The sequence below is a fragment of the Chiloscyllium plagiosum genome, unplaced genomic scaffold (genome assembly GCF_037043375.1).
Source record: "Chiloscyllium plagiosum isolate Xiang-an unplaced genomic scaffold, Cpla_swu_hap1 HiC_scaffold_9, whole genome shotgun sequence".
Taxonomy (NCBI): Eukaryota; Metazoa; Chordata; class Chondrichthyes; order Orectolobiformes; family Hemiscylliidae; genus Chiloscyllium; species Chiloscyllium plagiosum.
In genome coordinates, this window is record NW_028270147.1 from 49433682 (window position 1) to 49457494 (window position 23813).

The 23813-nt window shown below is 42.1% G+C and overlaps 1 protein-coding gene across 1 annotated transcript in view; it reads right to left on the reverse strand.

Annotated features, from left to right (window-relative positions):
- slc5a9 (solute carrier family 5 member 9) overlaps positions 1-23813 on the reverse strand; it is a 104296-nt gene that overhangs the window by 75112 nt on the left and 5371 nt on the right. Inside the window, exons 3-4 of the mRNA XM_043699241.2 lie at positions 13711-13815; positions 5090-5254 (exon numbers count right to left, since the gene is read on the reverse strand). Of these exons, the coding sequence (XP_043555176.2) occupies positions 5090-5254; positions 13711-13815 (270 nt within the window). The remainder of the gene's footprint in view (positions 1-5089; positions 5255-13710; positions 13816-23813) is intronic.

Genomic DNA, 23813 nt, shown 5'->3' on the forward strand with positions numbered 1-23813 from the left:
ACTGCTTGATAGACAGTTTTCTCAATGTTTATATTTTCCAATCAACTTATTCAGAGACTTTATTACACACATCCAAAGCAGGTAGGACTTGAACCCAGGCCTTCTAGTTCAAAGGCAGGGACACTACCACTGCGCTGCAAGATGCCACCAAGCTCAATGTTTCTTTAAAGATGATAAAACGGTGTCAGGTGCATATAGTTTCTGTTATTATTATTTTAAATGTCTGGTTAGGGGCCCTCTTGTTAGGGGCGTATTGGTAGTGTCCCTGTTCCTGGACCAGAGAGGCCTTCTTGCGGATTGTTTCAGAGAACATCTCTGGGACACTCACAGCATCAACCCCACCACCCCGTGACTGAACACTTCAACTCCCCTTCCTACTAGATTAGATTAGATTCCCTACAGTGTGAAAACAGGCTCTTCAGCCCAGCAAGTCCACACCGACCTGCCGAAGAGCAACCCAGCCCCCGCTGACTAATGCACCTATCACTATGAGCAATTTAACATGGCTAACTCACCTGACCTGTACATCTTTGAACTGTGGTAGAAACCGAAGCACCCAGAGGAAACCCACGCAGACACGGGGAGAATGTGCAAACTCCACACAGACAGTTGCCCGAGGCTGGAATTAAACCTGGGACCCTGGTGCTGTGAGTCAGCAGTGCTAACCGCTGAGCCACCGTGCTGCCCTCTGTCAAGGACATGCAGGTCCTGGGCCTCCTCCACCGCCAAACTGTTACCACCCAATGCCTCGAGGAAGAATGCCTCATACTCTGCCTTAGGATTCTACAACCACACAGGATCAATGTGGATTTCAACAGCTTCCTCATTTCCCCTCCCCCACATTATCCCAGTTCTCAGCCTCCAACTCGTCACTGCCCTCCGCACCCATCCATCACTCCCTCCTCTGACCTATCACCTTCTCCCTCACCTTCATCCACCTATCGCTTTCTCAGCTACCTTAACCCCAACCCCAGCCCCCCACCCATTCACCTCTCAGCCCCCGACCCACAAGCCTCATTCCTGATGAAGGGCTTATGCCTGAAACGTCAATTCTCCTGCTCCTCAGATGCTGCCTGACCTGCTGTACTTTCCCACCAACACACTTGAGACTCAGATTTAAGTCCCACCTGCTTCAGAAATGTGTGAAAACATCTCTGAACAGGTTTATCAGAAAGATAGTTTAAATATCTGGTTGAGTGCACTTTTATGGGGTTGTAGTAATAGCTGTTTATAAAGTAACTTATGAACTGCATCTATAGATGCTATTGTCACTATAGGGTTCAATAGTTCTGTACAGAGTATATGTTCAATGAGGTCCATTTGGATTGCAATGAAATATGTAGGGGATATTGGCGATGAGTGGAGGGGCATAGGTTTGCATGATAAATATGAAGGACTATTGGGGTGGGTGGCAGGCAGAGGTTGGCTTGGGAAATGTGTGGTGTGGGAACAGCTATGAGGGGTGAGGGCTAGATGGCCTATTATTGAACACAGCAGCTGGGCTGAAGTCCCAAAGAACTATAACCAGTTCTTGTTGGCATTCAGCATCTCCAGCAGCTGCCTCAGACCTGAGTATAGGACTCAACCCCAGCACACACCTACTGTTATCCCATTGGACAAGTACACCTTTCGATACACTTTCTTCTGAAATAAATGTGATGGAAATGTGTTGCTGGAGAAGCGCAGCAGGTCAGGCAGCATCTAGGGAACAGGAGAATCGACGTTTCGGGCATTAGCCCTTCTTCAGGAAGGGCTAATGCCCGAAACGTCGATTCTCCTGTTCCCTAGATGCTGCCTGACCTGCTGCGCTTCTCCAGCAACACATTTCCATCTCTGATCTCCAGCATCTGCAGACCTCATTTTCTCTTCTGAAATAAATGTGTCAAGTTGGGAAATTTCCCAATTTTCTTAACTACCTGTAATTTGATAGTCCAGGTCTTGATACCAGAGCTTGGACTAACATAACTTTTCCTATTGGTGAGGAGACTGGCCTTTGTCAATTTCACATATCCCTGAGGAAAGAGACTAGAAGAATCATCAGTTCATCAGTAGTTATCTAATGATGAAGGGCTTTTGCCCAAAACGTCAATTTTCCTGCTCCTTGGATGCTGCCTGACCTGCTGTGCTTTTCCAGCACCACTCTGATCTAAACTCTGGTTTCTAGCATCTGCAGTCCTCACTTTTGCCTAGTTATCAAAACCAGCCTAGTGCATCTTTCGACTGCTGGTTACAAATTGTCAGAAGAAGAAATTTAGTACAGTAGGTAAAGTTATCAGGAAACAAAACGGTGAGGTTAACTTATATTAAGGAAATGAAGGTGAATCATATACAGTAGTTCAATTAGCAATGAAGAAATGAATCGGTTTGGTGCAACTTATATTACTTGCTGGGTGTTCAAGGTTAGTGGTTTCTGCCCATCTGTAAGATTTATGGGTTTGTCATTTCTTTCTGTGAATGTAAATTATGCTCAAGAACAAATAGTTTTCTTTTAATGTAACTAATAGCACTGTGCCAGGTTTCAGAGAAAAAAAATCAATCACATCAAGAAATATAGGAGGGCAAAATGACCCTGGTTGTTGGTAAAAATACTATATTTGGTCATCAGTGAGAGAAACACTCCCTATCTTACTGCACACTCAATAATGCTAATCAAGCGACAGCCAACTTCACAGTTCAACTAATTGTGCAAGAACAGAATCCAACACCATTAGTTATTTGTGTTTCAGTGTCAATGAACTGGGTCCAAGTAACCAGCACTGTGTGTTTTAATCTGTATAGTAAGAGCATGTACAAGAAGAAGAGGAAAGAAAGAAGTGAGAATATGAAAATGGATTAGGAAGCATTAAGGAGAATAAGAAAACAATAAAAATCAACGGAGGAGGAACAGGTGAAACAAATCACATTTGCAAGGTTGTACAGGAGGGAATATCTTGTTGTTATAGGCAGGAACATCGCTTTAAAAAACTGTGAAAGCGGTATCATCAGCACAATTGGTGTTAATCTGCCATCTTCCCTCCCAGGGCCTGAACCACTAGATCCCCTTTGGCTTAGCCAGGTTTCCCTGTTTCTATTTTTACCCACCTTACCCATTGCTACTTAATCTATTAACACACAGACTGCACTCTTTAATTTTGCTCATGCTCATCATACCTTCAATTGTCTCATATTAATTTCATTCTTGTCATGGAATTGAATCCTTTTTCCATTTTTATTTCTTACTTCACAGGCATTGGAGTGAGCTTGCAAACATGCACATATATGTAACTGTGTGTGTAAAGGTTATATATGATTGCTTCAATCCTCTTTCTCTTTGTTCTGCTGTATTTTTTAAATAGTGTCCATCTGTGGAAATAATCATTATTCACTGATTGCCTCACAGATGGTGCCTGACCTTCAGACTATCTCCAGCTATTTCTGCATTTATTCCAAAATTTGCTGCAGTATTTTGCAATTTTGATGAAATAAAGTAAGCTTGCAAAATAGTGCAGGGCAAATTTGAGCTAAGCGAGTGCTGTACACACAAGACTAATGTGAAAAACTTCACTACAAGAATTGCACATGAACCTTTGAGACTGAAGTTGAACTGAAGCAGTTCTTGTGATTTCAGAGAAATGTGGAAATCTAACCTAGGTACCAACAAAACATGGTGCTTCTCCAAGCATTATCTAATGACTGGAATATGAGATTTAAGAGCAGGAATAGGTGATTTGGCCCTTTGGGCCTGCTCCATCATTCAATAAGATCATGAATGATCTGGTTGTACTCTCAATCCCACTTTCCTCTCTGCCTCCCATAATTTTTAGATTAGATTAGATTAGATTACATTACAGTGTGGAAACAGGCCCTTCGGCCCAACAAGTCCACACCGACCCGCCGAAGCGCAACCCACCCATACCCCTACATTTACCCCTTACCTAACACTATGGGCAATTTAGCATGGCCAATTCACCTGACCCACACATCTTTGGACTGTGGGAGGAAACCGGAGCACCCAGAGGAAACCCATGCAGACACGGGGAGAATGTGCAAACTCCACACAGTCAGTCGCCTGAGGCGGGAATTGAACCCGGGTCTCAGGTGCTGTGAGGCAGCAGTGCTAATCACTGTGTCACCGTGCCGCCCACTTTAATTCCGTTGTTTATGAGAAATCTCCCTAATTCAGCCTTAAATAAATTCAATGACACAGTTTCTGCTGCTTTCTGGGGAGGTCATTGCTATGCTTATAACCTTTGACAAAAAGAAGTATTCTCATCTTTATCTTAAAGTAGACAGCTCTTATTCTTAAACTCTGTCTCCTATTTCTAGTTTTTCCCACCAGAGAAAACGTGCCCCAGGTATGCAACCCATGAAGTCCTCTCAAAATCTTATATATTTCAATAAGTTAAAAATCACACAACACCAGGTTATAGCCCAACAGGTTTATTTGGAAGCACTAGCTTTCGGAGTGTTGCTTCTTCATCAGGTGGTTCTTCATCAAGTGACAACCACCTGATGAAGGAGCAGCGCTCCAAAAGCTAGTGCATCCAAATAAACCTGTAGGACTATAACCTGGTGTTGTGTGATTTTTAACTTTGTCCACCCCAGTCCAACACCGGCATCTCCAAATTCATTTTTCAATAAGATCAGGTTTCATTTTTCTAAACTCCCAACGGATACAAGCCCAACTTGTTCAACCGTTCTTCAACAGGTATTAATCAGTGAACCTTCCCTGAGCTGCTTTCAACACAATTGTACTTTTTTGTAATAGGAGTTACACAACTGTAACAATACTCAAAGTGTTTCACCAAGACACCATCTTAACAGCAGTAAAAGTTCCCCATTTTTAAAATCCATTCCCCATGTAATGAACACCAACATCCAACTTGTCTTCCTAATCACTTGCATACTCACCTTCTGTGATTCATTTACCAGGATACTGTATACTCTAGACCACCAAATTTTACAATCTCTCTCTCCATTTGAATACTGCTTTTCTAATCTTCCTACCAAAGTGGCATTCATATTTCCCAATTATATTCCCCCTGCCAATCTTTTGTCTACTCAGCTATCCTATCTAATGAAACAACACAGCATTATTTCTCCCACTCACCGATATCTTCGTGAACATGTACAGAATCAGAGAAAGCACAGACATGTAGATTCTGATTCTCTGCCCTCCAAACCTTTTCTTCAAATACTCAGGCATAGTGACCACGCCAGCAGCAATGTACACAGGAACAAATATCCAGCCAAGTGCCAGGAGAAGCCAAGAAGCCTAAAACAACAGACAGTAGAAGTCAGCCCTCTGCTTGTGTTCAGAGTAACAGTATATTAATATATCATATCAAACCTTGTCTAAGAAATTTAAAATATGCATTCAACTCACAAGGAACACAAAGGAATAGTTTCTTTTCCAACTCTTCTCTAAACTGAATATTAACTGTGTCATATATAATGTGCATTACGGTGAGTATATCTTGTCCAGTATACAAAATCATTTCATTTTTAAGAATAAACATCTAACTGTTGACAAAAAGGGATTGTGAGCAGTGAGCAGATCCTTACATAGAGTCTTCCAAACCCACAACCACTTCCATTCAGAAGGGCACGACAGCAGAAAATTGGGAACACCACCACCAACAAGTTTCACTCCAAGCGACCTACCTTCCTGGAAATATATCACCATTCCATCACTGTCACTTGGTCAAAAGCCTGGAATTTCCTCCCTAATGGGTATACCTAGAGCACAAGGACTGCAGCAGTTCAAGAAGGCAGCTCACCACCACATTCTTAAGGGCAACTCGAGATCGGCTATTCCATGAGTAAATTAAAAATATTTTGTGCCTTATTTTAAACCAGTGTGCTGTCTACTTTAAGTTTCATCTTGTGTAAATGTGAGGCCAAGGCAGAATCTTTCAGAGGTCTGAGTGACAGCCTATGATGAGATTTATGGGCAAAATCAGGCGAGAGGTTTATTTTGATGCTGGATTACCTTACTGTATCTTTAATCCATCTGCCAAATAGTGAGGCAAATTTCTCACTGGCAGTGGCGACTTGCCAATTGGAGGTGTAGTGGACAGCGATGATGGTTACCTCAGAATACAATGGGATCTTGATCAGATGGGCCAATGGGCTGAGCGGTGACAGATGGTGTTTGATTTAGATAAGTGTGAGATGCTGAACAAAGACCTTGGAGTGTAGGTTAATAATTCCTTGAAAGTGGAGTCCAAGGTAGATATGAAAGTGAAGAAGGGCTGTTTGGTATGCTTACCTTTACTGGTCAATGTATTAAGTACAGTAGGTGGGAGGTCATGTTGTGACTGACAGGACATTGGTTAGGCCACTGCATTCAATTCTGGTCTTCCTGCTATAGGAAGCTTGGAGGCTGAGGGGTGACTTAGAGAGGTTTATAAAATCATAACGGGCATGGATAGGGTAAATAGACAAAGTCTTTTTCCCTGGGGTGGGGGAGTCCAGAACTAAAGGGTACAGGTTTAGGGTGAGAGGGAAAAAATTAAAAGGGACCTAAGAGGCAACTTTTTCATGCAGAGTGGTGCAGGTATGGAATGAGCTGCCAGAGGAAGTGGTGGAAACTAATATAATTACAATATTTAAAAGGCATCTGGATGGGTATATGAATGGGAAGGGTTTAGAGGGATCTGGGCCAAGAGCTGGCAAATGGGACTAGATTAGTTTAGGATGTCTGGTCGGCATGGATGAGTTGGACGGAAGGGTCTGTTTCTGTGCTGTACATCTCTATGACTCTATTTAAGGGGGAATTAAAGCTTATAAATCATCTTATTAACAGTTGAACTTAGCTCATTAACATTCAGCTTTCTATTCTGCTAAATCTGCCAAACAAACTAGACATTGAGAATTCTCCAGGTGGAAACCTGAGCAAGATACTTGGTGGCTTCAGCTTGCCACAGGCTCTAAGGGGGCCTCTGTGATGATCAACACCAAAAGAATCATCTCAGGGTAAGATCCACAGAAACCAGCTGCATATTCCCCTCTTCCATGGACATTGGTATCTGACATTTATTGAACCCTCACGTCCATTGTGGCACCTCTCTGTTCCACTTGCAGACTGTTTAGTAAACACACACTCATATTGCAGGAAACACCAGCCACTAGCATTGACAGGCTACTGCAGGGACACTGTGCACATGAACAGGCACCCAGATCACAGATTAGACCAGGATGCATCTCAGACCTGCTCACTTACAACAACTCACATGCACCCATCTGTATATTCCCAAAATCTTTACCTTTCTAGGCCATGCCTCCCAGCTGGAGCTGGAAGCTACAATACTGCTGTACTGATATGCTCCTGTGTGCAAGTACAGGGACAGGCTGCTTATTACGCTTGTCAGTAGTGATCTGTCTGGCATGCGAGGGTGACATCTTGTTGTACAGTACAGTAAGACATCAATCTAATCCCAATAGCAAGTGCCAGCTGCCTGAGCAGCAAACACATTGCACGTTCATTCAACCAAATGGCCATGTCAGAAACTGATGGGGGCAAGATCCCAGTCCATTCGGTTGGGGTGGGGGGAAGCGATGTGATCAGTCAGGTGGTCATGGTTCTGTCAGTCATGGGCACAATCTGCACACACTTGGCCATAGTCAGTAGTCAGCTCATGCTGTGCTTGAGCCATCAAAACCAGTCAGGGAAATCACGTATCGTCAGTGCCCTCTTCGCAATTCATACAGAGTGAACATGCTTTGGCATCAAATGCTGGTCAAAGTTGGACTGCACTACACCATTGATGCTTACAAACCTAACATCATTTTCTCAGTGATGAAAGACTTAACGGCAACGACTTAAAGAGGAGGCGAGTGATGGCCAAAAGCATCCCATCACTTGAGAAAATTCCAAGGTTGCAGTGGGATGAGGGGAACATTTCTGCATCTTTGCTCATGTAAGTATGACAATGAACTCCAATAAAAGCCCATGCTTGGAATGATCCAACTGCTTTCCCCATACATGATGTTGTTCAAATGTTCAATTGTGAGGAAAGTTATCGGGATCAAGTCATCTTTCAATCTTAGGCAAAAGGAAATTTCTGCTGATGCTGAAAATGTGAAACAACATTAGAGAAATCTAAATACCAAGCAGAGTCAGGCAGCATATGTAGAGGGAAGAAACAAGTTGATGAAACAGGAACAGCAAAAAGGTTTGTTCTATCAACTTTCCACAAAAGCTTCTGACTTATGGACAAGGGTACTTAGGATCCATGATAGTCTGTCCCATGTCTGTCAAAGATTTGTTAGAATATGATGCAGAAATCATTTGTTGTCAGTGATGGAAAGAGCTTATATGTTTTTGTAAATAATTGAAATAAATCCAGTGAAATAAATCAGTTTACTATGAGAATAAATTAGTTTATTATCAGTTTCCCTTTTACAAAAATGTGAATTGGGCTCCAAATTAGGAAGTGATTGTTAACTAAGGTGAGTAATGAGTTTAACAAATCTGAGAAGAGTTTGGTAAGGTGCACATTTTTAATTGACTGTACAGTACCCTGTTCTGTGCAAAAGGTCTGAAATTAAACTAATAAGGTGTGTTAGATGAGTCAGTTCCTAGCAACATTGTTGTAGTGGGTGATTTTAGTTTCCCCAATATTGGCTGGGGCTCTCTTAGTGCCAGGGGCATAGATGGAGCAGAATTTGTAAACGAATCCAGGAGGGCTTCTTGAAATAATATGTAAATTATCCAACTCAGGAAGGGGCCACTTGAGACCTTGTTTTGTGGAATAAGCCTGGCCAGGTGATCAAGGTTTACATGAGGGAACATTTTGGGAACAGTGATCAAACTTCTGTAAGTTTTCAGATGATTATGGATAAAACTTCATCTCAGCTAAAACTGATAAATTGGGAGATGGCTAATTTCAACAGTATTAGACAGAAATTGGAGAAATTAAATTGAGAGTGATTGTTTGAGGATAAATCCATAGCTAACATGTGAGAATCTTTTAAAGGCCAGTTGACAGAGGTCAGGACCAGCCTGTTCCTGTGAAGGTGAAAGGAAAGGTTGGTAAGATTCAGAAACCTTGGATGACAAGGGATATTGAACGTTCAGTCAAAAAGATAAAGGAAGCATCTGTAAGGTTTCAAAAACTAAAATCAGACACAGTCCTTGAGGAATATAAAGGAAGTTGGAAAGTTAAACAAGGAACTAGAAGGGCTAGTTCATTTCCTTGCCATGAAATGTTCTTGGCAAGTAGGACAAGAAGAATCCCAAGGTATTTGATACGTATATCAGGAGTAAGAAGGTAGTTAGGGAAAGGGTAGATCCACTTAGGAACAATGGAGGGAATTTATACATTAAGTTGGAGAAAATGGGTAAGTCTTTAATGAGTATTTCACCAATGGGGAGGACATAAATGATGGTATGATTAGGGAAGTGGTATGTTGATTTGCTCAGGCATGTCAATAGTAAGAAGGAGGTGGTATTGGGCGTTTTGAAAAATGTGAAGGTATATATGTCCCCAGGCCTGATGGGATCTATCCCAGGACACTGAGGGAGACTAGGAAGGTGATTGCAGAGGCTTGGATGGGATCTTTGCATCCTCTTTAGCAATAGGCAAGGTTCCAGGAGACTGGAGAAGAGCCAATTTTCTTCTTCTTTAAGAAGGGCATCACGGATAACCCAGGAAATTATAGGTCACTGAGTCTTACATCAATGGTAGAGAAATTATTTGAAAAGATCCTTCAGGACAGGATTTATTCACATTTAGAGAGGAATGGACTTATTAGGGATAGTAAGTATGGCTTTCTGCTTAGGAGAACTTCTCACAAATTTGATTCAGTATTTTTTTGTGGAAGAGGTAAAGATGATTAACAAGGTGAGGGCAGCTTATGTTGTCTACATGGACTTTGGGCAGCACGGTGGCACAGTGGTTAGCACTGCTGCCTCACAGCGCCAGAGACCCGGGTTCATTTCCCGCCTCAGGCGACTGACTGTGTGGAGTTTGCACGTTCTCCCCGTGTCTGCGTGGGTTTCCTCCGGGTGCTCCGGTTTCCTCCCATAGTCCAAAGATGTGCAGGGTCAGGTGAATTGGCCATGCTAAATTGCGCGTAGTGTTAGGTAAGGGGTAAACGTAGGGGTATGGGTGGGTTGCGCTTCGGCGGGGCGGTGTGGACTTGTTGGTCCGAAGGGCCTGTTTCCACATTGTAAGTAATCTAATATGGTTTACTAAAGCATTTGATAAGGTTCCTCATGGTAGGCTTGTCCAGAAGATGAAGTCATGTGAGATCTACAGTGAGTTAGTAAGTTGGATACAAAATTGGCTTGGTCATAGAAGACGGGATAATTGTGGAGGGGTGTTTTTCTGACTGGAGGTCTGTGACCAGTGGTGTTCCACAAGGATCACTGCTGGGACCTCTATTGTTTGTAATATATATATATATATATATATATATGATAAAAATGTAGGTGGTCTGATTTGTACATTTGCAGATGACATGAAAATTGGTGGAATTGCGAAGAGTGAAGAAGGTTGTCAAAGGACTCAAGATGCAGATGAGTCAGAAAGTTTGGCAGAGAAATGGCAGATGGAGTTTAATCCAGGCAAGTGTGAGGTGAAGAATTTTGGGAGGACAAATGCAACAGTAAAGTATGTAGTAAATGGCAGGACCCTTAGGAGCATTGATATACAGGGGGATCTTCGGGTGCAAATCCACAACACTCCACATCAACGCCAATGGAATAGGTGGTAATGAAAGTGTATGGTATGCTCACCTTCAATGGTCAGGGCATTGAGTATAAAGATTGGAAGTCATGTTGTAGCTGTGTAAGACTTTAATGAGTCCATATTTGGAGTATTCTGTGCAATTCTGGTCTCCACACTATAGGAAGGATGAAGAAGGCCTTGGAGTGGGTGCAAGAGGTTTACCAGGATGTTGCCTGAATTGGCTGTATTAGCTATAAGGAGAGGTTGGACAAGCTTGATGTTTTTGCTAGAGCATCAGAGGCTGAGGAGTGACCTGGCAGAAGTATATAAAATTATGAGAGGCATGGATAGAGTGGATAGTTGCTTTTTCCTAGGGTGGAAATGACAAATACTCAGGGACATTGGTTTAAGGTGAGAAGTGAAAAGTTAAGACGGGATGTGTGAGGTATGTTTTTAAAACATAAAGAGTGGTAAATGTCGAATGTGCTACCAGGGGAGGTGGTAGAAGTAAATATAACAGCAAGGTTTAAGAGGCATTATGACAGGAACATGAACAGGTTGGGAATAGAGGGATACGGACCATGTGCAAACAGATGGGTTTAGTTTAGAATAGCATCATGTTTGGCACAGACATGGTGGCTGAGGACCTGTTGCTGTGCTGTATTGTTCTAAGTGTCTTGCAGTTCCACTTAGCATTAACAATGTCATCATCAACATTTAACACAAAAGCAAAATTCTGTAACAAAACCAGGTCAGGCTGCATCTGTAATGAGAAACAAGAATTAATGGGCACAGTCTTCCAAGCCTGGAGATGGAAAGTGAATTTAATTTGGTGAATCAAAACCCTAGCACCCTCCTGCTCTCACCCAAATTAATGTGAGTCCAGGGAGGGTAAAGTGGCATCATCCCACTCCCCACCAAGTCAGTCCCAAAGTGATCCACTAATGACCATCTAAACACTACAACTGTCAGCTCCAGCCTGCATGTGAAAGATTGCCTTTCTAACTAGTTTGCCAGTATGGGCAGTCCATCAGTCAGTGGTAAAGGGTCGATGGATGTGAGAGATGGGTAGTGGGCCTCTCGATCTGCACTAATCTAGGAATGGAGGAATGGTCAGTCAGAGCCACTGCCTGCCCTTACATTTTAACACTCCTTACGCCGACAACAGCCCAGGAGCCTGAGCCCCAGAAACCATAATCCCCAAATAACAGGAGCACACCTGCCTTTCCTGTGGGTGATCTTCCATCCTGAGAGTCTGGGTGGGCTTTAACAACCACCTTGGTGTTGCTGAGTTCTGTAGCTGCCAACCTCAGATTGGTAGGTAACTCTTGGCAGCCAGAAATATCCCTCTATTCCGTACCTGTTTATGTGCATGAGTCCTAATTCTGGCCAAAAGCCAATGGCAATCAGTCAGTTGCCTGATGGCTGGAAGATCAGTAGGCTTTCCAATCTTTAGAGGTCGCAGGTACCCCTCCTCCAAACTCTCCTACTTTTGGACTGAGGAGGATAATCGGAAGATTCTGATCAATGTTTGAGGTGAATGACCTTTTAATCAAAAGAGAAATTCTGTTTCTCTCCACAAATGCTGCATTACCGATATTTCCAGCACTTTTTGTATTAACATCATCCGATCTCTTAGAATGAGATAGAGAACTATAGCCACGTCTGTGCTGCCTTACAGAGGGTCCCCAATTTATGAATATCCAACTTATGAATGGTCATCCTTGCAAAAGCAATCCCATGTAGCCATGTAATTTTAAAGATCCAACCTACAAACTTTTCCTGTACTAACAAATGGCTGCACCATGTTCTGACTTGTGTACAAATCAACTTGTGAACGTAGACAAGAACAGAACCCATTCACTACACAGGTACTGCCTGTGATATGTTGCTCATGCAGTGAATCGCATTTGTATATTAGTGCAGCAATGAATACAGGTCCACTGCAACATTATAACTGAAATGATACTTCCTGGGATACAGGTCCTGGGAAAGGTCTTGGAAAAAACTCCTATGTTTGTCAATTCTGCTATAGGAACTGTGCTGGCTTGATTTGACCTTGCCAAATTAATCTGACTTTCCTTATACTCTCCATTCTCCTGCATATATGGCACAATGTGGCATTGCCTTTGGCAAGTCTATTGTGAAAACCTATGGAAACGGAAAGAACTGCACATGCAGTTCTTCTAAGGAAGGGTCACCAGATCTGAAACATTAACGCTGATTTCTCTTCACAAATGCTGCCAGACCTTCTGTTTTTGTTTGTGAAAATCTATGAATTAAGCTTAGTAACTGTGTGGAATTATAATACTTTCCCAGTGCAAGATAGAAAGTAGGACAAATCTTCCTGCGTATCAATTAAAATACAAATGGAAAGAGGGTCTCCATATCAATCCTTCAGAATTCTTTCATGATGGAAACATAGGTAGAAAGGGTTGTTTCCAACTTGATTCAGAAATGGGGTAATCCTAATCAGAATATTAACAGCAAATCAGCAAAAAAACATGGATTTAAGTGTTCATCTTTATATGTGGCATCCAAGGCTTTATTGTGGATGCAGATGCTGCTGCAATGGCTTGAAGATGAGTGGTGCATTGAAATAGTTTTGAACATACTCACGTGAGGGGATTTCACTATTTTATGCTGTGATTTTCATAACCAGTGTAAAAAGTGCTCAATTCCCAATTTGATTTGGCTCCATTTTCTTCAATGTGCATCCAAAGTACTGACATCAAAATTATGTTACCTCTAACATAATCGCTTAGCAACTAACACTTGAAATCAAGGCCATTGCAAGAAAAAAAATATTTGATGTGGAATTAATTATTTTTGTTTGATGGTTTCTAATATTTAGAAACAGTAATTGTCTGCACCTCAATACAGCATGAAACAGATTAAAGGATACATTTCTGTTTCAGCAAAAGTACAGCCTTTGAATAAGAATCAAAATTGTGGGTGGAAGAATGGAAGGCCACTATGTAGCCAGATTAGGTTTAAAAAAAAACAATTTAGGATAAGATATGGCATATAATAAGTTAGAAACAGCCAAACCTACATTCCATTCAAAACCTCCAACAGCAATACCTCCTGCAGCTCCTGTTCCTGCCAATCCAATAAACAGGCCACTGCCCACATTACTGGACATAAGTGATGCTCCAATCTGTTCACACATTGAGAATAAAAAAAATAGGTTATACTGGTTTCAATGTTAAGCAATTTTTAAAAAATTGATAATATTTCATTTCACTGAAACTTTCAATATCTATAAAGATGCATAAATGTTAATCTAGCTGATTAATTACTACTTTAAGCATACCTATTCAGAAAATTGAAATCTTATAATAGAGTCACAGCGTCATAGAGATATATAGCACAGAAACAGACCCGTCGGTCCAACTTGTTTATCCTAAATAAATCCATTTGCCAGCATGTGGCCTATATCCCTCGAAACCCTTCCAAGTCATATACCCATCAAAATGCCTTTTAAATGTTGCAATTGTACCAGACTCCATCACTTCCTTGGGCAGCTCATTCCATACACACACCACCCTCTGCATGAAAAAGTTGACCCTTAGGTCCTTTCCAAACCCTCACCTTGAACATATGCCTTCTAGTTTTGGAATCCCCCACACCAGGGAAAAGAACCCTGTCTATTTATCCTATCCATGCTCCTCATGATCTTATAAACCTCTGTAAGGTCACCCCTCAGCCTTCAACACTCCAGGGAACATAGCCCCAGTCTATTCAGCCTCTCCCTATAGATCAAACCCTCCAACCGTGGCAACATCCTTCTAAATCTTTCTGAACCCCTTCAAGTTTCACAACACCCTTCCAAAAGCAGAGAGAACAGAATTGCATGCAGTATTCCATTAGTGGCTTAACCAATGTCCTGTACAGCTGCAACATGACCTCTCAACTCCTATACTCAATGTTCTGACCAATAAAGTCATAATGTGGAGGTGCTGGTGTTGGACTGGGGTGGACAAAGTTAAAACTCACACAACACCAGGTTATAGCCCAACAGGTTTATTTAGAAATATAAGCTTTTAGAGTGCTGCTCCTTCGCCGATCCTTAAGGCAGTCCCAGTCTATGTTTGGAAAGTTAAAGTCCTCTCCCATAACCACTATATTATTCTTATGATTTGGAGATGCCGGTGTTGGACTGGGGTGAACAAAGTTAAAGATCACACAACACCAGGTTATAGTCCAACAGGTTTATTTGGAAGCACTAGCTTTCAGAGCACTGCTTCTTCAAAAAACACAATCAGGTTTATGAGACATGATTTCCCATGCAAAGAAAACCATTTTGACTCCCCTTAATCAGTCCTTGCTTTTCCAAATACATGTACATCCTGAACCTCAGGATTCCCTCCAACAATTTGCCCACCGCTGACGTCAGGCTCACCGGTATTTAGTTCCCTGGCTTGTCCTTACCGCCCTTCTTAAACAGTGGCACCACATTAGCCAACCTCCAGTCTTCCGTCACCTCACCTGTGACTATCGATGATACAAATATCTCAGCAAGAGGCCCTGCAATCACTTCTCTAGCTTCCCACAGAGTTCAAGGGTACACCAGATCAGGTCATGGGGATTTATCCACCTTTACCTGTTTCAAGACATCCAGCACTTCCTCCTCTGGAATATGGACATTTTGCAAGATGTCACCATCTATTTCCCTACAGTTTATATCTTCCATATCCTTTTCCACAATAAATACTGATGCAAGATACTCATTTAGTATCTCCCCCATTTTCTGCGGATCCACACAAAGGCTGCCTTGCTGATCTTTGAGGGGCCCTATTCTCTCCCTAGTTACCCTTTTGTCCTTAATGTATTTGTAAAAACCCAAGGTGACATGAACCCAAGGTCCCGGTTGCGGCCATCCCCATTGTACTGAATGTGGCTATCAGCTTCTGCTTGGACACTTTTTGTTGTTGCCTGTCTCAAAGTTCGCCTTGGAGGACAGTCACCCAAAGGTCCGAGGTCGAATGTCCCGGACTGCTGAACTGTTCTCCGACTGGAAGGGAACACTCCTGCCTGTTGATTCTTGTGTGGTGTCTGTTCATCAGTTGCCGTAGCCTCTGCTTGGTCTCGCCAATGTACCATGCCTCAGGGCATCCTTGCCTGCAGCATATGAGGTAGACAACATTGGTTGAGTCGCATGAGTACCTGCCATGCACATGGTGGGAGGTGTCCCCACGTGTAATGGTGGTATCCGTGTCAACATTCTGACACGTCTTACAGCGTCTCCCGTGTCAAGGTTGTATGGTATTGTCCTGAAAACCGGGCAGTTCGCTATGAACAATGATCTGCTTGAGGTTTGGTGGTTGTTTAAAGGCGAGAAGTGGAGGCATTGGCGAGGTGCTCATCCTCATTGACAATGTGTTGCAGGCTGGGAAGAACATGGCATAGTTTTTCGGCTCCTGGGAAGTACTGGACATCAAAGGGTACCCTGTCGGTTGCAGTTCATGCCTGTCTCCTGAGGACGTCAATACGGTTTCTCGCTGTGGCATGTCAGAACTGGCGGTCGATGAGTTAAGCATTGTACCCTGTTCTTACGAGGGCATCTTTGAGTACTTCCAGGTGCCCATCATGTTCCTCCTCATCTGAACAGATCCTGTGTATGCATAGGGCTTGTCTATAGGATATGACTGTTTTAATATGTTTTGGGTGGAAGCTGGAGAAGTGTAGCATCGTGAAGTTATCCGTGGGTTTGCAGTAGAGTGAGGTACTGAGATGCTCATCCTTGATAGAGATGCGTGTGTCCAAGAATGAGACATATAGTAGACAGTAGTCCGTGGTGAGTTTGATGGTGGGATGAAACTCGTTGATATCACTATGTAGTTGTTTCAGTGACTCCTCACCATGGGTCCAGAGGAAGCTATTGTCGTCAAAGTACCTGGTGTATAGCGTTCGTTGGATGTCCTGTGTAGAGAAGAAGTCTTGTTCGAACCTGTGCTTGAAAATGTTGGCATATTGGGGTGCAAATTTGGTCCCCATGGCTGTTCCGTGTGTCTGGATGAAGAACTAGTTGTCAAAAATGAAAAGTATGAAAATATATATGAAAGAACTGAAACTAACATGGCCATTCTAAAAGATGAGAGACTTAAACAATCCCGGTCTTTTTCAATATATAATTTCAGTTACATCACACTGTAAACTTCTGTGTCTTACGATCTAATACTCCACATCCACCTGATGAAGGAGCAGCGCTCCAAAAGCTAGTGCTTCCAAATAAACCTGTTGAACTATAACCTGGTGTTGTGTGATTTTTAATATTATTCTTACAGATAACTGAGTTCTCCTTACAAATTTATTTCTCAATTTCCCACTGACTATTAGTGGGGTCTACAATATAAACCCAATAAGGTGATCATCCATTTGTTATTTCTCAGTTTCACCCAAATAACTTCCATGGATTTATTTCCAGGAACGGTCTCCCTAAGTACAGTCGTAATGGTATCCCTAATCAAAAATGCCACTTTCCCTCCTCTCTTGCTCCCCGTTCTATTCTTCCTATAGCACCTATACTCTGGACAATTAAGCTGCCAGTCCTGTTCATCCCTGAGCCACCACCCTGTAATTGCTATGATATCCCAGTCCCACATTCCCAACCATGCCGTGAGTTCATTTGCCTTACCTGTTAGGCCTCTTGCATTGAAATAAATGCACTTTACTTTATCGGTCCTACCTTAATCTTCATATTGTTCCTGACTACCCTGTTTATTTGACTTACTCCTTTTCCCAACTGTACCAGTCTCAAGCTGATCTTTTCCTTCCTATCTCCCAGGGTCCCATCACCCCCACATTAGTTTAATTCCTCCCGAGCAGCTCTAGCAAATCTCCCTGCCAGCACATTAGTCCCCTTCCAATTCAGGTGCAATCTGTCCTTCTTATACAGGTCATCTCTACCCCAGAAGAAATTCCAATGATCCAACAACATGAATCCTTCTCCTTTACAGCAGCTCCTCCGCCACACCATTATCTGCTCTATCCTCCTATTCCTACCCTCACTAGGTCATGGCACTGGGAGTAATCCAGACATTACTACCCTCGAGGACCTACTTTTTAAATTCCAGACTTCCTATATTTTCTCGTCATAGAGTCACACAGACCCTCCGGTCCTAGTCCCACTTGCCTGGCTCTGACCTATATCCCTTTAAACCTTTCCTATTCATGTCTTTTAAATGTCTTCCAAATGTCTTTTAAATCTATAACTCTACCTGCATCTATCACTTCCTCTGAGCCATCACCCTGTAATTGCTATGATATCCCAGTCCCATATTACTCTACCGGTCCTACCTCAATCTCTATATTGTTCATGACTACTCTGTTTGTTTGACTTACTCCTTTTTCCAACAGTGTCAATCTCAAAGTGATCTCTTTCCTTCCTATCTCCCTGGGTCCCATCACTCCCACATTAGTTTTTTCTTTCCACATATGAACCACCGCCTCCTTAAAAATGTTCAGTTTTTTTTGTGTGTAACTATGGAAATGCTTTCTCCTCCCCTCACTAGTTTTAACATTAATCATTCCTTATTATTGAAGTTAGGAAACAAGGTCTCTTTGTGAAGAGCCAACTAATTACTCCAAGGGGCAAAAAAGAAAAGGGAAATTTGATTTTATGAAGGGCAATGGGATTAAAGAGGGTATTTCTCCTGCTCAGAGATGAATAATTTTTCTCTTCCATTTTCCTTTCATTTATTTCTCCAGTGGATGGGAAAACAAGTTGAAATCAGACCACCACCAAGAGGCTGCACAATATTCTAACCAGAGTAGTGGTGTACTCAGAGGTCCTGATTCATACAGAAATCAATGATCTAGGAAAGGAAATAAAACTCCCTTGCCACCTTTCTGTTGTCATTGCTTTCTTTCATGAGCAGTTTAAACTGTTGTATGTGAATTTCTCCAAATTGCTGGTTAGAGCCATGAAATTGTAATCCCGATGATGTTATAACCCAATATGGTGCTGTTATTTCCTCAGAATACACACTATTCCAAATCTAGACTTTTATTCTGATTAAATGAAGTCAATTATGCTGTCTGTTGTCTCAATATTTTGAATCTCTGGACTAGATTTTCATCTCAGATTTGAGAAATCCAAGTTAGGGCAGTTCTGACTTCATCAACCCAAACACATCAGCTGTTCTCATTCCTGCAATACTTTCATCTTCCAGACACATGGACAGGCAGGATTTAGGTCTGCAGTCTCCTTAGACCAGCCAAGGCAGTGACAAAGGAATGCAGGTGCCAAGGCTGGCTGCTTAGAAGGCCCATTAATGTTCTCTGGTACAACAGCAGAGCTCTCCACATCATTCTTATATCCATTCCATGATCCCTCATAGGCCCCATACATCCTCTGTACTCTTATGTATCCTCCGTAGCCATTCCCCCACTATTCACAAGACACTTACCTCAGCAGCTATGTTTAGCATTGGAAGGCCGTTGACTTCCGTGAAAAATTTAAAGCCCTTACAATCTAATAAAACTGGCATCAGTCACACAGCCATTCAAACTGCACAGAAAGAAATCTCCATACAAACAGATCAGTTAGCAGCTAAATCAGGCCATTCAGCCCCTTGAAAATGTTCCATTGTTTGACAGAATCGTGGCTGATCTGATTGTGGCCTCAGCTCCACTTTCCTGTCTATCTCTAAACCTAGTGGGAAATGTTAAATCCACTTAAGTAATATTCATTAACCACACAGAAATCAGATAATCATACAATATTCTCTTAAAACTGCACAGAAACCATCTTCTTAGTCCTACAAAGTGTAAAGACGATCTGCTGAATGCTTGTTGAAACTCAGTCAAGCTTTCACAATGGTTCAAATGTCAAATGAGACCTCCAAACAATGGAACTAAAGTAACAGTTTATTTTCTATTTCAAAGCAGATACCTTGCCAATCAAATAAAATGTAATTTGTAGCTTTTTTAGGCTTAATAGGTCTTTTTTTTCAAAGTTAGAGTATTCTGGGTATTTAAATCACTATTTAGATTGTGACAGGAAGGTGTCTGACCATTGTTTCTCATAGTTTTTAAAGTATAATAGTTTATTTTACCCCCAGTGGCAAAACTAAATAACATTGATCAATGTAATGGTCAACATATCTTTTCAGGACAGAGCCCCATGAATGTAATAAAATATTTAACTTGTATGACAGTACCTAATAATGACATTTTAGGTTGCCAAAACATTTTAGATTCATCTTTCAGAATGCTTTCAACTTTTCACCAGGCTTCCCAAGGTTCCCAAACCTCTCAGCTGGAGCGCTTCTGAAAGATTTCTAAAATCTACTTGCCCCAACAAAAGTATTATGGGACATTAAATACATATTTCCCTATAGCATGTCAATTGAAACCTCAACATTGGAAGATGTGCATGTGGGGCCATATTCCACTAATGGGAAATTTGTGTGGAGCTTTTGGGAAGAAAATTTAAATTCATGGTCTGTGGCAACTTGTACTGATTCCTACACCCATTTTAGACCCCATTTGATCAAATGCCGCCTACCAGCAAACTGGCCATAGAAAGGGGACACAAGAATCTGTCCAAGTCCCAATCACCTACTAGCTATGTTCAGTGCCCTATATTGGCTCCTGATTAAGAAACCTGATTTAAAGATTCCTTTCTTTATTTACAATTTATCCTTGGTCTTACCTCCTTAGCTATAAAATCTCCTCCAGCTTCATAACCCTCAGAGACATCCAGCTAGCCAGGCATCTCCAATTTTAACTGCTTCACCATAGACAGCTGTATCCTCAGCTGCCTCAGCCTTCGGATTTGTAATTCCCTCCCTAAATTTCTCTGACTCTTCAACACTCTTTTCTTCTTTAAGATGCTTTTTAAAAGCCACCCTCTTCACAAAGATTTTACTCATTTGCCTTAAAACTGCTTACAAATAGCACTGTGAGAACTGATAGCACTGCAGGTCGAAAGCACTGGAAGAGTGTTGGCAGAATAACATGAGATCATAGAGAGCTCTTACATGAAGAAAGAAAATGCTGATGAAGTTAAAGTATAGAAACGTAGGAGGCAACTGAAGAACTGGATGAGATAAAAATTGAGAAAGAAAAGGCATTGGAAAGGCTTTGTGTACCATTCTGGTCGCCCCATTACAGGAAGGATGTGGAAGCATTGGAAAAGGTGCAGAGGAGATTTACCAGGATGTTGCCTGGTCTGGAGGGAAGCTCTTATGAGGAAAGGCTGACAGAGTTGGGTCTGTTTTCATTGGAAAGAAGAAAGCTAAGAGGGGATTTGATAGAGACATACAAGATGATCAGAGGGTGATATAGGGGAGACAGTGAAAGTCTTTTTCCTTGGATGATGATGTCAGCTTGTACAAGGGGGCATAGCTACAAATTGAGGGGTGATAGATTTAAGACAGATGTTAGAGGCAGGTTCGTTACTCAGAGAGTAGTAAGAGCGAGGAATGCCCTTCCTACCAATGTAGTTAACTCAGCCACATTAGGGAGATTTAAACAATCCTTAGCTAAGCACATGGATGATGATAGACAATAGACAATAGGTGCAGGAGTAGGCCATTCTGCCCTTTGAGCCTGCACCACCATTCAATACGATCATGGCTGATCATCCTTCATCAGTATCCTGTTCCTGCCTTATCTCCATAACCCTTGATTCCACTATCTTTGAGAGCTCTATCCAACTCTTTCTTAAATGAATCCAGAGACTGGGCCTCCACTGCCCTCTGGGGCAGAGCATTCCACACAGCCACCACTCTCTGGGTGAAGAAGTTTCTGCTCATCTCTGTCCTAAATGGTCTACCCCGTTTTTTTAAGCTGTGTCCTCTGGTTCGGCACTCACCCATCAGCGGAAACATGTTTCCTGCCTCAAGAGTGTCCAATCCTTTAATAATCTTATATGTCTCAATCAGATCCCCTCTCAGTCTTCTAAACTCAAGGGTGTACAAGCCCAGTCGCTCCAGTCTTTCAGCGTAAGGTGGTCCCGCCATTCCAGGAATTGACCTCGTGAACCTATGCTGCACTCCCTCAATAGCCAGAATGTCTTTCCTCAAATTTGGAGACCAGAACTGCACACAATACTCCAGGTGTGATCTCACCAGGGCCCTGTACAGTTGCAGAAGAACCTCTTTGCTTCTATACTCAATTACTCTTGTTATGAAGGCCAGCATACTATTAGCCTTCTTCACTACCTGCTGTACCTGCATACTTACCTTCATTGACTGGTGTACAAGAACACCCAGATCTCTCTGTATTGCCCCTTTACCTAAATTGATTCCATTTAGGTAGTAATCTGCGTTCCTGTTCTAGCCACCAAAATGGATAACCATACATTTATCCACATTAAACTGCATCTGCCATGCATCTGACCACTCACCTAACCTGTCCACGTCACCCTGTAATCTCCTAACATCCTCCTCACATTTCACCCTGCCACCCAGTTTAGTATCATCAGCAAATTTGCTAATGTTATTACTAATATCATCTTCTATATAATTAACATATATTGTAAAAAGCTGCAGTCCCAGCACTGATCCCTGCGGTATCCCACTGGTCACTGCCTGCCATTCCAAAATGGAGCTGTTTATCACTACTCTTTGTTTCCTATCAGCTAACAAACTTTCAATCCAAGTTAGTACTTTGCCCCCAATACCATGCACTCTAATTTTGCTCACTAACCTCCTATTGGGACTTTATCAAAAGCTTGCTGAAAGTCCAGGTACACTACATCTACTGGATCTCCCTCGTCCAACTTCAGAGTTACATCCTCAAAAAATTCAAGAAGATTAGTCAAGCATGATTTCCCCTTCATAAATCCATGCTGACTCTGATCCATCCTGTGACTACTATCCAGATGTGTCGTAATTTCATCCTTTATAATAGACTCCAGCATCTTTCCCACCACTGAGGTCAGACTAACTGGTCTATAATTTCCTGCTTTCTCTCTCGCACCTTTCTTAAAAAGTGGTACAACATTAGCCACCCTCCAATCCGCAGGAACCGATCCCGAATCTATCGAACTCTGGAAACTAATCACCAATGCATCCACGATTTCTCGAGCCACCTCCTTCAGTACCCTGGGATGTAGACCATCAGGCCCCGGGGACTTATCAACCTTCAGACCTAACAGTCTCTCCAACACCAATTCCTGGCAAATATAAATTCCCTTACGTGCAGGTCCTTCAGCCACTGTTACCTCAGGGAGATTGCTTGTGTCTTCCCCAGTGAACACAGATCTGAAGTAATTCAATTCTTCTGCCATTTCTTTGTCCCCCGTAATATATTCCCCTGTTTCTGTCTTCAAGGGCCCAATTTTAGTCTTAACCATTTTTTGCCTTTCACATACCTAAAAAAGCTTTTACTATCCTCCTTTATATTTTTGGCCAGTTTACCTTCGTACCTCATTTTTCCTCTGCGTATTTCCTTCTTAGTAATCCTCTGTTGTTCTTTAAAAGCTTCCCAGTCCTCCGTTTTCCCACTTATCTTTGCTATGTTATACTTCTTCTCTTTTAACTTTATATTTTTCTTAACTTCCCTCGTCAGCCACGGCCACCCATGCCTCCTCCAAGGATCTTCCTTTTAGGAATGAACTGATCCTGCAACTTCTGCATTATACACAGAAATATCTGCCATTGTTCCTCCACTGTCATCCCTACTAAGGTATTGCACCATTGAACTTTGGCCAGCTCCTCCCTCATAGCTCCATAGTTCCCTTTATTCAACAGAAATATTGTCACTTCCGATTGTACCCTCTCCCTCTCAAATTGCAGATTGAAGCTTATTGTATTATGGTCACTACTTCCCAATAGCTCCTTCACTTCGAGGTTCCTGATCAATTTTGGTTTGTTGCACAATACCAGATCCAGAATTGCCTTCTCCCTGGTAGGCTCCAGCACCAGTTGTTCTAAGAATCCATCTCAGATAGTGTAGGGAGATGAGTTTAGATCAGTTCACAGGTCGGTGCAACATCGAGGGCCGAAGGCGTGTTCTGAGCTGTATTGTTCTATGTTCTATGTTCTAAACACTGGCAGTAGTTAACATAGATAAGTCACCAGGTACCTTTGTTCAAAATGATGCAGAATGGGTCTAGCAATTACAATCCTATCAGTTTAACTTTGGTAATGGGAAGTTTTTAGAAACAATAATATGCACGAAGATTAGCGGTCACTTGTTGAA